Genomic DNA, 17518 nt, shown 5'->3' with positions numbered 1-17518 from the left:
TTGGTATTGCTAAAAATTTGAAGAAGGAAGAGGAGCCAAAGGTTAATCCTCATGTCCAAACTAAGTGGATTAAGGTTAACAAGAAAATAGCTTCTAATTCCCTCCCCTTCTGGGCAAGAAGGGATCTGATTCATCCTTTTTCAAACAAAAAGGGACCCAAGCTAGTATGGGTTCCCAAAACTAACTTGTGAATTTTGGTGGAGGATAAGGTGAGAGAAAATAATCAGGACTGGTATCTAGACTATGGATGATCAAGACATATGACTAGAGAAAAGAAAAACTTTATCTCACTGACAACCTTCCAAGGAGGGAATGTATCATTTGAAAATAGGAAAAAGGGCAAGATAACAGGTATTGGCAAGGTTGACAAGTCACTCTCTAATGCTATAGAAGATGTGTATTATGCCGTAGATCTTAAATACAATCTTCTTAGCATCTCTCAAATGTGCGACAAAGGAAATGAGGTAAAATTCAATTCCAAAATCTGCACTGTCACTAAGCTTGATACTGATGAAATTGTGCTAAAGGAAAAGAGACACAACAATGTCTACAAGATATCAATTATGTCACTTCCCCAGAGTGAGCACACATGCTTGATTTTAGTGGAAGATGATCCACTACTATGGCATTGAAGACTAGACATGCCAGTCTATCTCAACTCAACAAGTTGGCAACAAAGGACTTTGTTCTTTGGCTACTTAAAGTTGAGTTCACCTTTGACAAGGTATGTGATGCTTGTGTTAGAGAGAAACATGTTATGTCATCCTTTAAATCTAAGAAGTTTGTAAGTACTTCTAACCCTCTGAAACTCCTTTACATGGATCTATGTGGACCAATGAGAATAAGGAGCAGAGGAGGTAAGAGGTATGTGTTTGTGATTGTTGATGACTTCTCCAGGTATACCTGGACTTTGTTTTTGGGATCCAAAGATGAAACCTTTGATGTTTTCGATGTATTTGTCAGAATGATTCAACAAAAGATAGGTAGTAATGTTTTAAGTATAGGAACTGATCATGGAACTGAATTTGAACACTCAAAATTCCTTGAGTTCTGCTGACGTGGCATTAACCATAATTTCTTTGCACCTAGAACACCACAACAAAATGGAGTTGTAGAAAGAAAGAATAGATGCTTAGAAGATCTGTGAGGACTATGTTGATTGCTAGTGGACTGCCTAAGAATTTTTGGGCTGAGGCAATCAATACTGCTTGCTATCTGCTAAATAGATGCATGGCCAGACCCATTCTTGAGAAAACTCCCTATGAGTTACTTCAAGGAAGAAAACCCAACATCACTCACCTTAGAGCCTTTGGGTGAAAATATTTTGTGCATAATAATGGGAGCTCTGGGTAAGTTTGATGACAGAAGTGATGAGAGAATTTCTTGGGTTACTCTCCACATAGTAAGGCATATAAGGTTTTTAATAAAAGAACTATGTGTTTGGAAGAAAACATTCGTGTTATTTTTGATGAATATAACAATTTAGATGAGAAAGGTCTGCAAGATGAAAATTATGACATATGATTCACTGGTGATGGAGATACAAAGGAATCTGATGAAGATAGATCTGAAAACCTTAAGGAAATTGACAGTGATCATGAGGAACAAGAAGAAGAAAAAACTACTCTAACTGCTGACCAGACAAATGAAGCCACGCCTACTGAACCTGCTCCTTTGGATCATTCCTCGGGAGAATCTTTGCTGGGTATATAGATCAGACCATGGAAGTATCAAAGCTCACACCCTCTTGAGAATATCATATCTTATCCAAATGCAAGAGTGCAAACCAAGTCTTATCTAAGAAATCTATGTGCAATTACAACATTCCTCTCACAGGTTGAACCTAAGACCATCAAAGAAGCTCTAAAGGATCCAGATTGGATCATAACCATGCAAGATGAGCTAAATCAGTTTGAGAGAAGCAAGGTCTGGCACCTGGTACAGAAACCTAAGAATAGAACTGTCATAGGTACCATATGGGTGTTCAGAAACAAGTTGGATAAACAAGGAAATATCACAAGGAACAAGGCCAAACTAGTGGTTTAGGGATATAATCAAGAGAGGGGCATTGACTATGACGAGACATTTGCACCTGTAGCTAGAATGGAGGCGATAAGAATGCTGATAGCCTTTGCTGCCCACATGGAATTCACTTTATACCAGATGGATGTAAAGAGTGCCTATTTGAATGGGTACCTGAAAGAGGAAGTGTTTGTCAAACAACCTCCTGGATTTGAAAGTGAAGAATTTCCTGACTATGTGTTCAAACTGGATAAAGCTCTTTATAGTCTGAAACAGGCTCCTAAAGCTTATGAAAGGCTCTCAAAATTCCTCTTAGCCAACAACTTTGTAAGAGGAAAGGTGGACAACACTCTATTTCTAAGAAGCAAAGGGAAGAATATTCTGATTGTGCAAGTGTATGTGGATGATATTATCTTAGGTGTAACACCCCGGAAAATTTCAAAGTACTTAAGTGCAAGGCCTGGTAAAATTTGCAAAGAAAATAATGTTTCATGGTGCGGGACTATGCTTATGTGTTTGAGGATTATAGAAATTCTTCGCGGCGAGCTTGCTCGCCACGGCTCGGACCTTTTGGGTTGAACAATGCACAGGAAAATAAAGGAAATATTTTGCCGGAAAAGTGCGTTTATGCGGTCCATTATGCGACCGCATAATCACTCTGCGGGCCGCATAATGGCCGCAGAAGTGAGCAGGAGAGGGCTATTCTGGAAGCAGCTATGCGGTCGACTATGCGACCGCATAACTGTTATGCGGTGCATTATGCAATCGCATAACAGTTATCCGTACCGCATAGTGATCGCATACACAGGCAGTTCTTTTGGCTATTTTGTAACCAATTATGCGACCGATATGCGGTCCGCATAACCATTATGCGGTCACATATGCGACCGCAGAACCTGTTCCGGAGCTTCATTTTTGGGTTTTTAAAACCCGACCCTACTTCGTTAAATACATGTTTTAGGCCATTTTTTAGAGATAATCTGAAATTTTAGAGTGAGAGAGGGTGCTCTAGAGTGAGAAGGTGTTCTCCAATAATTGTTCTTCAATTCTTGCCCAAGTTTTGGAAGATTAAGAAGGGAAACTCACTAGGTCTTCATCCTAGAGGTAAGATTCTACACCCTAACCCTCAATTTCGAATTTTATGTAGAAATGGATAATAAGCAAGATAATTTCTGGGCAAGAGGGTTGGTTATTTGACATGCATATGTTATCAAAGGGTGTAAAAAGATTGTTAAGCTAAAAATGGTAAAGGTTGGGTTGTGTGATGATGGAATCCGCCATAAAAGGACCTTGAACCTTAATGCACACCTAGTGTTTGATAAAATGCTCAAATGATCTAGAATCATAATCATCTTCCTAATTGTGGTTCAATTTATTATATTTCTAAAATAGATTGAAGTTGCTAAGAATTCCGAAATGATTTAGAGTTTAAGGAAGCTCAATTGAGGTATGTTGGCTAAACTCTTCTTTGAGAATTGGAATTCCCATTATCCTTGTAAGTTCCAAGATGTTGATTATAAATCGAGTATTCCGATAAGTTCTGTGATGAAGATATATGTTCAATCCGTGTTTCAAATGCTCTTATTATATTGCATTATAAATTGAGGATGTGTCCCAAATTATGGATTATGTATCCACATGTTATAATTTCTAGTCGTGATTTATGTGAAAGTTATTATGCCAAGTTGTGTAGAGATTATGATTGTGATACACCTCTACCCGCATACATTGGGGTAAGGCGGCACGACCGCTTTGTGTGGGGATTATGGTATAGAGATTGTGATTGTGATATACCTCCACTCGCATATATATTGGGGTGAGGCGGCATGACCACTTTGTGTAGGAATTATGGTATTGTGGGACTGCACCTCCACCCGTTTATATTGGGGTGAGGCGGTACGACCGCTTTGTATATAGTTTTGGTATTGTTGTGGCACCACCACCCGCATGCATTGGGGTGAGGCAGCATAGCCGCTTTGTGTAGGTTATTGGTACTGTGGTTATACATCCACCCGCATACATTGAGGTGAGGCGGCAGAGCCGCTTGATTTGAGTTGTGGTATTGTACGTACACCTCCACCTGCATACATTGAGGTGAGGCAGCGGGGCCGCTTTATGTGAAGATGGTTATAGAGGATCTCATCTTAAATCCTATAAATGTTGTTGATAGCTTTTAATAATCTTGTTATGGTTGAGATGGTTATCTATATTATACTATTGCTGCACTGGTTTATCATATTCATCTTGTATTTCTGAATTCTTAAATTGGTGTTTAGTTTTCATACTAGTACTATTCGACGGTACTAACGTCCCTTTTGTCGGGGGCGCTGCATCTTTAAATGGATGCAGGTGGCTCTACACCAGGAAATATTGATCAGTGATAGCAGTACACCTACTTCCTAGCTGACTTGGTGAGTCCCACTTCATCCCGGGGTCATGAATCTTTTGTTCTTTGTGTATTCTGTTTGAGGTATAGCCGGGGCCTTATTGCTGGCATTATCATTGTACTCATCTTTATCTATAGAGGCTCCGTAGATATAGTATGGGTTGTGTATTGGTGTTGGGGAAAGACAAACTATGTTATGTTATGGTTGTATTACTTGTCCATTTGATATATTAAAAATGATAAAACTATTGGTAAGAAATTGGTAATTGCAAACATGACCGCTTTATTGTTTAATTAAGGAAAACATATATGCTCTTTATTCATGAATGAGTTTGGGTATAAGGAATCTAATAGGCTTGCTCGATTGGGTTCACTCGGTTGAGCGCCGGTCGCGCTCCTCAGTTTTGGGGCATGACATTAGGGGCCACCAATGAAGCAATGTGCAAGGAAGTTGCTGAGATGATGGGAAATGAGTTCGAAATGAGCATGATGGGTGAATTGAACTTCTTTCTAGGGCTGCAAATCAAGCAAACACCTACTGGAACTATGATACATCAACAGAAATATATTAAAGAGTTACTAAGGAAATTCAACATGGACTCCTCTAAGTCTATTGATACCCACATTGCCATTTCAACAAAGCTGGACCTTGATGAATAAGGGAAAAGTGTGGAACATAAGCTATATAGAGGAATGATTGGGTCACTGGTGTACCTCACAGCAAGCAGGCCTAACATAGTGTTTAGTGTGAGATTATGTTCAAGATTTTAGGCAAATCCCAAGGAATCTCACCTGAAGGCAGCCAAAAGAATACTAAGATATCTCAAGGGGACCCCTGACCTCTGTCTATGGTATCTCATAGGGTACAACTTTGATCTATTTGGTTATGTTGATGCTGACTATCATGTTGAAAGGAAAAGCACTTGAGGAACAACTCATTTTCTAGGTTCTTGTCTGGTGTCTTGGGGAACTAAGAAGCAAAACTCAGTAGCCTTATCTACAGCTGAGGCTAAATATGTGGTAGTAGCATCCTGTTGTGCTCAGTTACTATGGATAAAACAATAGCTAAGGGACTATGGTATATTTGTTGATAGTGTTCCTATTTTCTGTGATAACACCAGTGCCATAAACATTGCTAAAAATCCATGCCAGCACAAGAGAACCAAGCACATTGACATTAGACGTCAGTTTTTCAGAGACAATGTTGAAAAGGGAAATATCTCAAATAACTCCTGTAAAACTGAAGATCAAATTGCTGATATTTTTACTAAAGCTCTGAGTAGGAAATATACTAGAACTAGGTCTAATCAACTCCTCCCACTAAGTTGACTCCCAGTGATTGGTTAGAAAAAGCATACTAAAATGTAGATAATTAAGTACAATGTGTCTGATTTAGCTTTGTGCTTGTATTAAGCTCACACACTTACTTAGAAAATGTGGCTGATAACTGTGTTGCATGATACTAATATGAAGTGTTGAAGCTTTATTGCAGAAACAAATAAGGAGTTGGTTCTTTGACTCAGGTATGCGCCATACTGTTTTGAGTCACTAGGACTTTATATTCTAAAATTACTGCTATACTCGGACTTTTAATTCCATTGGCATCACTTCTAATCGTCTTATAGTCAAAGAGTAAAGGGGAATCCTTGTGCAATTAGAGATCAATTACTCTTGAAAACCTTACAGTCAAAGTAACTGTTATAAGAGTCCCGTTAGAACTCAAATTCGGTCACCTTCTCTCTTCCAGTTAAATCAGTAGTAACACCTTTAAAATGCTCTTATGATCAGCTTCTCTAACCTCAATGTGACTCTCAAACCCTAAGCAAGAATCGAAAGCAGTTATAAAGAACTAACCCTTTCTTTCTCTTCTTCGAGTCTCTCATCTGATCACCATGCTTAAAGCATGTCAAACACCCTCTAAAGCTAAATCATCAACCAAGGCTGAAGCAAAACCCTAAATCTTGAAGCCCAAATCGAAGAAAAATGACAAGCCTTCAAGAGAACCCACACCCACATCCGCTCTTTCTCCTTCAATATCCTCTATCATACCTACCTCATCCTCCCTTGTTCCTACTACTCATGTTCCTATCATTCCCATCTCTATTGTACCCCCTCCTTCAAAAGTAACTACCCATGCACCTAGCTTCCTACGAAAAATACCTCTAAGATAGCAAAGGTCAAAGCAACTTCAAGAATATCTGTCAAGAAAGTGCGTGAGGCTGCTGCAGGCTGACACTGAAGTCAAGGAATCTGTGATTTAGGGGGAATCAGGTATAGGCACTACTGATCAGGTACCACATATTACTTCTAAGTTAGATGTTTTGGCTTCTGCTATAGATTTTGCACCCCTAGATACTCTTCCACCTACTAGTGAGAAGTCCAGTGGAAAAATTCACGGTAGAAGAGCGTACAGGGGATCTAGGAAAAGAGGTAGATACGACGGTTGTGGAGCCTGTGGTTGAAGAGGAAGGACATAAAAACCCAGTGCAAAAGGAGGCTTCTGATTTCCTTGATTTCAGTTGGACTGAGAATGAAGAAAATGATGAAGGTGAAAAAGAAGAAGAAGTTATGACCAGGCATGAGGAACATGATGCTCAAAACATAGACAATGAAGAAGAAAAGAGTGAGAATGAGGGAGTATCTGGAAATGAGAAGGAGAGTGATACAAAGGATAAGACAAGTGAACAGGCCCATAATTATGCAGAAGAAGAAAATCAGAGTGAAGAAGAAGAGGTTTTTGAAAGTGAGGGTGAGGATTAAGAAAAAGTAAGTGAGAGTGAAGAAGGTGATGATGAGAGTAAGGAAGAAGAGGGAACGTGAGTAAGGAATCTGAAGGTTCCATGACAATTGGAAACACTGTCATAGTCCTTTTAGAAGAAATTGGTGAAGAGACAAGGGCTCAAGAACCTGGGTCTCTGTTAACTCCTTTCACTGGAGATGAAGAAGTTAGCAGTGATAAAGATGATATGCCACTATCTGAGGTAGGAAAGAAGACCATAAATACCACTGTGAAATCTACAAAGACATCATTCTCAACAAGGAAAGGAGTGGTTCCTCCTGCTAGAACTACCCTCACAAGGAGTAAAAGAAAGGATGGTGATGCACAAATCATGAAGGAGTCTAGAAGTACAAAGAAGCCAAAGAAGAAGGTTTCAATTGTGTAACCTGTTGTTGAGGTGGATGGAGAAGATGAATCTGATTCAGCCTTGCCAGCAAAGTCTGCCACACCAACGAAAAAGGGAGCCAAAGTCACCAAACTTGTTACCTCTTCTGCAAGGTCAAGTTGGGGTAAGACAAGAAAGAATGTGCCAGCTGCAGTTGATCGGCTCATAGAGTTCAGAAATAGAAAAGTGCTAAATGGGAAGATTCTTTCGATCACTGATAAGAAGTGAATGGCTCAACTGGTTGAGAAACTTGAGCTACAGGGGTGGAAACACATATTTGTCAAAGCTTTCCCCCCAGTATGTGTTGATGTGTGGTGGAGTTTTACACAAATTTTCACTTTTGATGGGAAGGTAGTTAAGAGTAAAGTAGGGGCTTCGACATGGAGTTTGATGCTGAGGAACTGGGGCTGCTTTTGAATATCCCTTCTTTGGGATTTAACAATTATTTGAAGAAGAAGTTGGCAGCCATAGACAATGATGTTGACACTGGCATTGTGGTCACTAGGAAGTTCTCCCAAAAGTTTGAACTAGATGCTCCCCAGAAAGTGTACAAGACTGATATGACTCCCTTTCACAAGCTACTATTTCAGTTTGTCAACTCCTGCATTCTTCAGAGGTCTGAGAAAAGGCATGAAGCCACTCTGATAGACATGGCTGTGATGGAACTGCTTGACACTGGTTGACATTTCAATCTTCCTAGCCTGATGATTCAGCACATGGAGAGTTGTAGATACTTCCAAACCAAAGAATGCTATGCCATATGGTTTCATATTGATTGAGTTATTTGACAAGATCAACATTGCCTCGCCTGAGCTTAAGTTTGAAAACCACAATGATGTTTTGGGTGCTGTTACCCTCAAGCAGTGTGGCTATGAGGAGATCAAAACTAGAGGACCCACATGATCTACCATTCTTCCTGGGAGCAGTGGGGTTGTAGAACTCAACAAGATGTTGGAGTTGGCTATTGAAGAGAATGCCAAGCTTCGTGAAGACAATAATGAGCTGAGAAAGGAAACAAAGCAACTCAGGGGAGATCCCAGAAGAGAGAGGGAGGCCCATGCTCAACAGATTGCTACCCTTGTAAAAGCTTTGACCCCCTCTGCTTCGCACCCTTAAACCAGTTCCTTCCCAGTGTCCTTAGTTCTTTTGCTATTCTAGTGATGCCTTATCTTTTGTTCCTTTTATCTTAGTCTGAGTAGTTGGCAGTATGCTTAGTTTATTTTGTTCTACTAATAAATACAAGGCCATAGGCTTCTTCTGGCACTACTTAATGTATCTTATTGCTCTGCTTTACTGCTTTGTACTCTATTGGATCATCAACCTAGATTATTTGCCTTTTCTTATACTTGTGTTGTCGCTTGTTTGACCTTGAATCTTACATTATATGTGCTTAATGTCTAACATGTGTTTGTGTTCTTTAGATGATGCTAAAAGGGAGAAGATAAGGTTGGAAGGTTGGTGGGTTGTGTATGTCAAAAGTACTTATTGTGATCATATGGTTCTTTGATGTGATTGCCTGGTTATGTGCACAAAGTTTGTCATCATCAAAAAGAGGGAATTTATTGAGTATTGAAGTTTTGATGATTAACAAAGTGTGACTACCTTCTCAAAGAATCAGGTCCTCAATGTAGCTGCTTAACTGTTGTGAAGAACCAGCTCTCAGGTTAAAGGATCAGCTCGTCATGGTTGATACTTGTATGTATGAACAAGACAATAACTTTATCTCAAAGTTACCCAGGTCCGAGTTTGGTCGAAGATGGCTGCTATAAGTGATAAGGGTAGTTGCTAAAAAAGATACAGATAAGTCAGTCAGAGACAATAGTCTCAAAGTTTTTGAAATCCTTGGAATAGTAGGAGTCCTATCAAAGAGGAAGTTGACTATGAATAGGCCTCCTAGAAGATCTCAAGTTATGTTTAAATAGGATTGACTTTGGACATCTGAACTATCCTTTCACACAACAATTAAAGTGTCATAAGTTATTTTTACTGGTGTTGAGTACTTGCTTTGTATTATTCCGAGTCAGTCTAGTAAATGTGTTTTAGAAAATTGAGTTGTAATCAAACGTCATAAACAGTTAGTGAGTTAGGGTGAATATTTTGCTTTACAAGTTAGAGTAACTTTTGAATCAAATAGGAGTAGTAGGAATACTGGAGAATATTGAATTACAGTCCTTTAATTGATACATTTTGACTCATTGATCTAGTGGAGTTGGAGTTGAAACTCCTACGTGGTAAGTCGTAGTTTTTGCACCTTTTGAGCCGGGTGATTTTTCACGTAAAAATCATTTGTTAATTGTATTGCTTATTTACTTTACGCTTAAGGAACACAGTAAAGAACCAAGTTCTTTAGTAATCCATACGTGCACTCAAACTAACAACACATTAAGATGTTATCTTTGTTGGGTGTGTGAACAAAGTTTCACATGAAAACCAAAAAAATAAAAGGATGCTACTTATAAGGTGTACTATAGTACTCAAGCTAAGGGCGGACATTCGTGGGATGTGATATCGTTTCATCGAACGTTTTTACTAGGCATATGTAATTACACTCTGTCAAAACGAGTAATAAATATATAATTATACAACTTGACAAGTATTCTTATCTGGCATGTTGGTTAGATTCTTGATTTTGCTTTGAGAGGTCGGTAGTTCGAACCTAAACTATAACATATTTTTGGCAAATATTTGAAGAGCCTCTTGTTAAAAATTGTGGTTAAGTAGAATTGAACTCGAGTCCTCTTCTAATTTAAGACTCCACAAAACTAATGCACTAAACTATTACTCATTTAAAAAATGCGATAATTAACGTTATTTATTTTACACTCTTATGTAAATATAAATATCACTTACACAAAATCTTACGTACACCCCTAATGATAGTCTTAATGGTATAAGGTATTTGAGAGAAAACATGTGAGCTTGATTCAAAACGAAAAATATCATACGGAGTATTTTTGGATTGTTTTATCGCAACAAGTCATGCGCAAAAAGCAAGTAAAAAGATTAAGAGTTGTTAAAGTCATGAGTTGAAAACTATGTTTGAGATGACCTCTTCCAGATAGAGGGGGATGGAGTTGGTATCCGCATAGCGAAACCACGTGCCTGTTTGCATCAAACTGCGTATATCAAGCTTGAAAACGAAAAGAAAGCTACCCTCAGCCACTCGATCACACTTTATTGTAAATATATGTATGCATATCCTGTTTTGTACCAAATTTAATAATTTAATCCTAACACTTAAAAATTAAAGTGAGAATATATATCATTATTTATAATTAAATATAAATTCGTATACGAAAAATATTTGTCTTGCAGTGATCATTAGTTTGGTGTAAAAACTAATACCTCCCCCTTCAATAGACTCCTACTATTTCCAAGTTCTTACCTAATGAATAATGATGATAATAATACGATTTGCAGCAACTATATCCTATACCAACGCTGACTAGGACAAAGAGAAAACAAGAAAAAATAAATAAATAAAAAAAATATAATATATATATATATATATATATATATATATATATATATATATATATATATATATATATATATATAGTAATTTTTGATGCATTGGATCCTTCGCCAAGATTCAGCTTTCCCTTTTCCTTCTTGTAATTAACAACCTCATACACAAATAATAACACTAAAATTCTACGGAAGCTCAGGAAAACAGGAGAAAAGAAGCACTTAAATAAAGGGGGATTTTGATGTTGATATTTGTTCCTCCTCCTAATATATTGTAGTGCTAGAGTCCTCCTCTTCTCTTATATGTTGATTAAAGAAACTATTCTTCTTTCTCAGAATTAAGCTCTATTTCACTCATAATATTCACTTAGTGGTGACAAAACGAATAAAGAAATAGTTATCTACCTATACTATCCACTAAAAAATGGATTGGATGATGATTTTTTAAAAAACATGTTAAATATGGATAAAAATCATATTATGCACTTAGAATATGAATAACCAATAGATAACTAATTAGTTTAACTTTTACATTTATAAAGACTCAAATTGGGACTTGCTCAAGTTTGGGAGACTAGGAATTCTCCAAAAATGATCTTATTCAAAAAGCCATGAATAATATGGTTACCCATATTATCCGCCGGTTAACCCGTTTTCTATTCGTATTAATGTCACGACCCAAATTTTCCTCCGTTGGGTATCGTGATGGCACCTAGTCTTAGGGATTAGGTAAGCCTAACATTTACTGAATAACAACTATAATTAAATAACATCTAATAATTTTTAAAATAGAAATCTCTATAAAATTTACAATTCCCAAAATCGGTAGTACAATTCATAAGCTCTACAGAGTTTGCTACAACTTACTAAATACAACTGCTTGAAATAAAGTAAACAGTGTGAATACAAATCAGAAGGTGACTCTGAAGCCTGCGAACGCAGCAGCAGGTTTACCTTGAGTCTCCACAGCAATAGTCCACACATCTAGCTAATGATCAACTGACTTCGAAATACTTGGATATGCACAAAAATGTGTAGAAGTATAGTATGAGTACACTACGACGGTACCCAGCAAGTATCAAGACTAACCTCAGTGGAGTAATGACGAGAAACAGTCAAGACACCTACTGGACTAAATAACCTAAACAAGTATAAGTACAGGAACATCATAGTATAGTTCTACATAAAGACTATGCGAAATGGGAAATAATACGGTAATTTCAGTAAGAAAGGAAAGCAGCGACTATCAGCGGAACATCATAGTAATGACATAGAAAAACGAACAGAAACACAACCTAAATTCGATGAAAACTGGCCATCCTGTGCCCTCATTATACTTCATAACCGCATTGACGACTCACGTTCCAAATAGAGCCATTTTCACATAAAAGGCAAGTAATAATGGTGTGCATCTATACTCAACAATATCAAGAAAAACCTCTTAACCGATAAAAGTGATCGACTATGTGTATGCTTGTGCAAGTATCCTAACATGGTTCATGCCAGCTAATAAGTATAGGAAAGAAAATGCACAATACGTAGAATGTTTTCTCACAACTTTTCATAAGATAAAACTCACACAGGTAAGTGTACCACTACACAAACATCAACAAAAACAATACCCCTAGGCCATCACAGATCATTCCCTAACACAACCCGCCTTGTCTCGCCACGTCTGCAATAGTAAAATAAATGTCCTCCTTGTCTCGCCACACGTGCATAATAATGTTCTCACCTTGTCTCGCCACATGCGCAACCCACATATATATATATATATATATATATATATATAGCCCGCCTTGTCACGCCACATGTGCAAATATCAATATTAACAATAGCACGGCAAAAACCTCGTGCAGCCCAATAATACTTGCACGGCAGAAACCTAGTGCATCACAATAACAACAACTGCACGGCAGAAACCTCGTGCATCACAATAACTACAACCGCACGACAGAAACCTCGTGCATCAGAACAACAAGTACAATAACAATAATGACAATAATATAAGGGTACGACAAATAAGTCAACTCAGAGATTCCAGAACTCAAAGAAACGAGGAGCTATGTCACAAGGAGTAGCCACAATAACGAATGCTAGTCATAATAAGAACATCTCAACAAGAAAAGAAATACTATGTAACAACGGTCCACAATATACAGTTCGACAACGAGGGAGCTAACACAAGTCGAATAATTCCAAATAAGGACAGTCAACTAAATAATAGGATATCTAACTTCTTTTACGATTGGGCAATTAGGAAAGAGATACAACAAATTCAATAAGGATAAGCAGCAGAAAGATAATCTTAGCCTCAATTAAGGGTGAAAAATTCCAAAAGAGATAATTATAACTTCAAATAAATATAAGCAGTTAGGAAAGGATAACATGGAAATAGAAGAGATAACAATTTCAGTTAAGGTACTGAAGAATCAAATAAGCAACAAGAGTGGATCATGAAGCAATTAATTCTAATTAAAGCAGGTAGAGGTGAAACTAGTAATTAAGAGACGTATTCATAACATAACAATTGCATAATCAGTGAATACAAGGACCTAAAAACCCTAAAAGACTAATTTTCCATAAATAAGTCTGAGCACGTACTCGTCACCTTGCGTACACGGACTACAATTAGCATACAAGACTCAAATCCTAAGGTAGTCCCTCCCTCCCCCCCCCAAGGTTAGGCAAGATACTTTACCTCGAGGAAGACAAACCGATACTCTAAAATGAACTTCTAGGGTGAAATAACCTCCAGAAGGTTCAAATCTAACCAAAATAATTTCAAAGTACAAATAAAACTCATAAGAAACTATTCTGGATCATAAAGACTTAATCTTTATCAAAATCTAAAAATCGATCCAAAAGTCGACCCTCGGGCCCGCACCTCGGAACCCGGCGAATTTCATAAAACCCGAACACCCATTCCAATACGAGTTCAACCATACTAAAATTATCAATTTCTGATACCAATTCGTCCCTCAAATCATGATTTTTCATTTTGAAACTTTTCTTCAAAAAACTCCATTTTTCTCAAATCAAAACACAAATTAAATGATAAAAATAAAGATAATTATGGAATATAATAAACTCTAAGTGAAGAACACTTACCCAATCGATTTGCTTGAAAAATCCACAAGGAATCGCTCAAAACCGAGGTCTAGAACTCCAAAAATGTTAAAAATGGCTAATCCTCGGAATAGAGAACTTTATATTCGGCCCAGGTCTTTATGCATCGCGAACGCGGAGAAAGGGTCGCATTCACGAAGAAGAAAATTAAGGCTGCCAAGAAAACCCTTCACGAACACGAAAGAAGCGACGCGAACACGAAGAAGGAATGTGAGGCTGTCAGGAAGTGCTTCGCGAACTCGGGTGACTAAACGTGAACGCAGTGAAGGGAAAGGCAAACCTTCGCGAACGCGAGAGGTTGAACGCGAGCACGGAGAAGAATTATGAGGTGGCCAGCAGTAACACTTCGCGAACGCGAAAGGCACTTCGCGATCGTGAAGAAGAACACCAGAAGACAAAAATAACAATTCAAAAATAGAAGAAAATGGCGCGTAGCCCATCCGAAACACACCCGAGGCCCCCGGGACCCTGTCTAAACATACCAACAAGTTCCATAACTTAACACGGACTCGCTCGGGATCTCAAATCACGTCAAACAATGTCAAAACTATGAATCGCACCAAGAATCGAACTTATGAACTTTCAAATCTTCCAACTTCTAAAACCCGTGCCGAAACCTATCAAATCAACCCGGAATAACGTCAAATTTTGCAGGCAAGTCCCAAATAATATAACGTAGTTGTTCCAAGTCTCGTAATCGCATTCCGACCCCGATATCAAAAATTCCACTTCCGATCAAAATCTCCGAAAATTCATCTTTCGCCATTTCAAGCCTAAATCAGCAACAGACCTCAAATTCACCGTCCGGACACGCTCCTAAGTCCAAAATCACCCAACGGAGCTAACAGAACCACCGGAATTCCATTACGGAGTCGTCTTCACATAGTTCCAACTACGGTCAAAATCCTAAGACTTAAGCTTCCGTTTTAGGGACTAAGTGTCCCAAATCACTCTGAATCATCCGGTAACTAAATTCAACCACGCTCGCAAGTCAATACACATAATACGAAGATGCTCAGGGCCTTATGCCGCCGAAGGGGACTTGAATTCTCAAAACGACTGGCCGGGTCGTGATATCCTTCCCCTCTTAAACAAACGTTCGTCCTCGAACGTGCCAAGAATCGCCTCGAAGTCTTCAAATCATTGAAAGGACATATCCAACATACACCCGCGGGTGACCCCACGTCACCCCAATCCACATAATCCTGATGACACCATCTCAACTGTAATTTATCCTTTCTACCAACACCGATAAGACTTAGAGTCAAAATTCTCACCTTCCATTCATCTCCAAAGGACCCGATTCTAAATCCATACCCGGTATCGGTATCATCCAGCTGCAACAACTCATGCCTACACCCTCAAGGTACGACCATTCAAGATGAGAGGTCACATATAGGCCCATAATAACATTTCTGGTCACAATAGCTGCCCGTAATCAAAACCAGCATCGGCAATTAGCCTCATCTCCATTAGAACCTTGTTTCAAATCTCCACAACACTGACAATGATGCAAGAAACATGAAGACCTCTTAACTATACACCCGAATCAACAAGTCACAACTAACACCACCGGGCACACACCCCGCAAGCTAAAACTGAAGAAGCACAGAACAAAAATGACTGAATATGTAAAGAGAAACATATAAGAGAAACATAAAACAAACCCGACAGGCACAACTCTCTATGAGTACCATCCTACAAATCAATTTAAAAGAAAAACTTAAAGTATATGAACAAATCACAAGGATCTCATCCTGATATAACTTCCACCGCAGCACGCAGCCCGACTCAAACATATCAAATCACATGAAATCGCGAGGGTCTCACCCACAACTCTGAATCACAAGCCGAATACATATCATACCAATTAAAATCTTCCACTAACTCAATTCTTCCAATAAAATCACAACACTTACTGAACTCTCACCCCGGTAGAGTATCAAATCACAAATCATAACCAAATTACTCAGGAATCACATCAAACCTGCCATAATAGACAACATGAATTCATTTTCATTCTCGTAAATTTCAATAATGAATTAAAACAATGATAGACACGGCTATCACTCATAGAATCTCCCAATAAGGGGCAAACACATGTACAGAATACTAAGTCATGAATTCACCCATAGGTGGAGCAACAAATAGGGGACTCACCCCGATAAGCAAAACTGAAACAAAATACGAATGGTGCCCCTCTGTAACAAATTAAAAGCATACATGTATGGCATCATCTGGCGCAACAGCCTCAAGCCTACTATATGAAAGACATCAACGGGCCGGGCCTTCCCTTCTTGGGCACCCTCTACTCACTTGAATACTCCGCTATGACACACCTGTCTGGAGTCTAGGACAATCTCTCACCCTGTGGCTGGTATCCCCAGACTCGAAGCAACCTTTCTGCTGACGTGGATGTGGGAACTGTGTGGCACGAGTACTCTGAGACCCATGAGCACCTGAAATACTGTGTGAATCCTGAAGTGCAAACTGAACTGGTTGACCCACAAAACCTCTACCATGTCGTACCCTACCTCCAAAATAAGGACCAGTAGATCTCTCCGGTCTACGAAGCCTCCTCGCCTCCCTGTCCTCTATCTCCTGACCTCGCCTGTCCTCTCTCTCACGGCCCCGCATGTCCTCTCTCTCCTGATCCCACATGCCTTCCACTCGGCGAGCGATCCCTACCACCTGCTGAAATGAAACATCCGACTCCAACTCCTTGGCCATGCTGAACCGAATATCATGCTTGTGCCCCTCAATGAATCTACGGACACGCTCTCTAACTGTAGCGACCAAAGCAGGTGCTTGTCTGGCCAAATCACTGAATCTAACGACATACTCTGACACTGACATAGTGCCCCGGAGCAGCTGCTCAAACTCCGCATGACATGCATATCGATGGGACTGAGGTACAAACTCTCTCAGGAACATCTCTAAAAATTGAACCCATTTAAGTGAAGTTGACTCGGTCGGGCTACCTAACTCATACGCCCGCCACCACTGATAAGCCGCTCCCCTGAGCTGGAATATAGTAAAAGCAACCCCGCTCGTCTCTACAATACCAATAGTACGGAGAAAGCGGTGACACTCCTCCAGAAAACCCTAGGCATCATCTGTCGCCAATCAACTAAAGGTAGGAGGGCGGTACTTCTTGTACCTCTCAAGTCTAAGATGTTCTTCCTTAGATACTGCTGCCCTAACCACGGGTTGAACTGGGACCACAGGCTGTGTCGCCATGACACCTGGAACCTGACCAACATGAACTCGCTGCTCTAGAGTGTGGGCGGCGGGAGTATGAGCTCCTGCCCCGGTCTGTGAAATAGCTGGTGCAACCAGAATCAACCCC

At 39.3% G+C, this 17518-nt stretch overlaps 1 protein-coding gene across 1 annotated transcript; it reads left to right on the top strand.

The window, feature by feature from the left end:
* Nucleotides 1-1721: 1721 nt before the first annotated feature.
* Nucleotides 1722-7168, top strand: LOC138904543 (uncharacterized). The gene is made up of 4 exons (XM_070193048.1): nucleotides 1722-1727; nucleotides 1837-1926; nucleotides 2164-2485; nucleotides 6780-7168. The coding sequence occupies exons 1-4, from the start codon at nucleotides 1722-1724 to the stop codon at nucleotides 7166-7168; spliced, it is 807 nt and encodes a 268-aa protein (XP_070049149.1).
* The last annotated feature ends 10350 nt before the right edge of the window (nucleotides 7169-17518 follow it).

This window comes from Nicotiana tomentosiformis, chromosome 2, assembly GCF_000390325.3.
Source record: "Nicotiana tomentosiformis chromosome 2, ASM39032v3, whole genome shotgun sequence".
NCBI classification, from domain to species: domain Eukaryota; kingdom Viridiplantae; phylum Streptophyta; class Magnoliopsida; order Solanales; family Solanaceae; genus Nicotiana; species Nicotiana tomentosiformis.
This window is presented reverse-complemented; position numbering and strand designations above follow the sequence as displayed.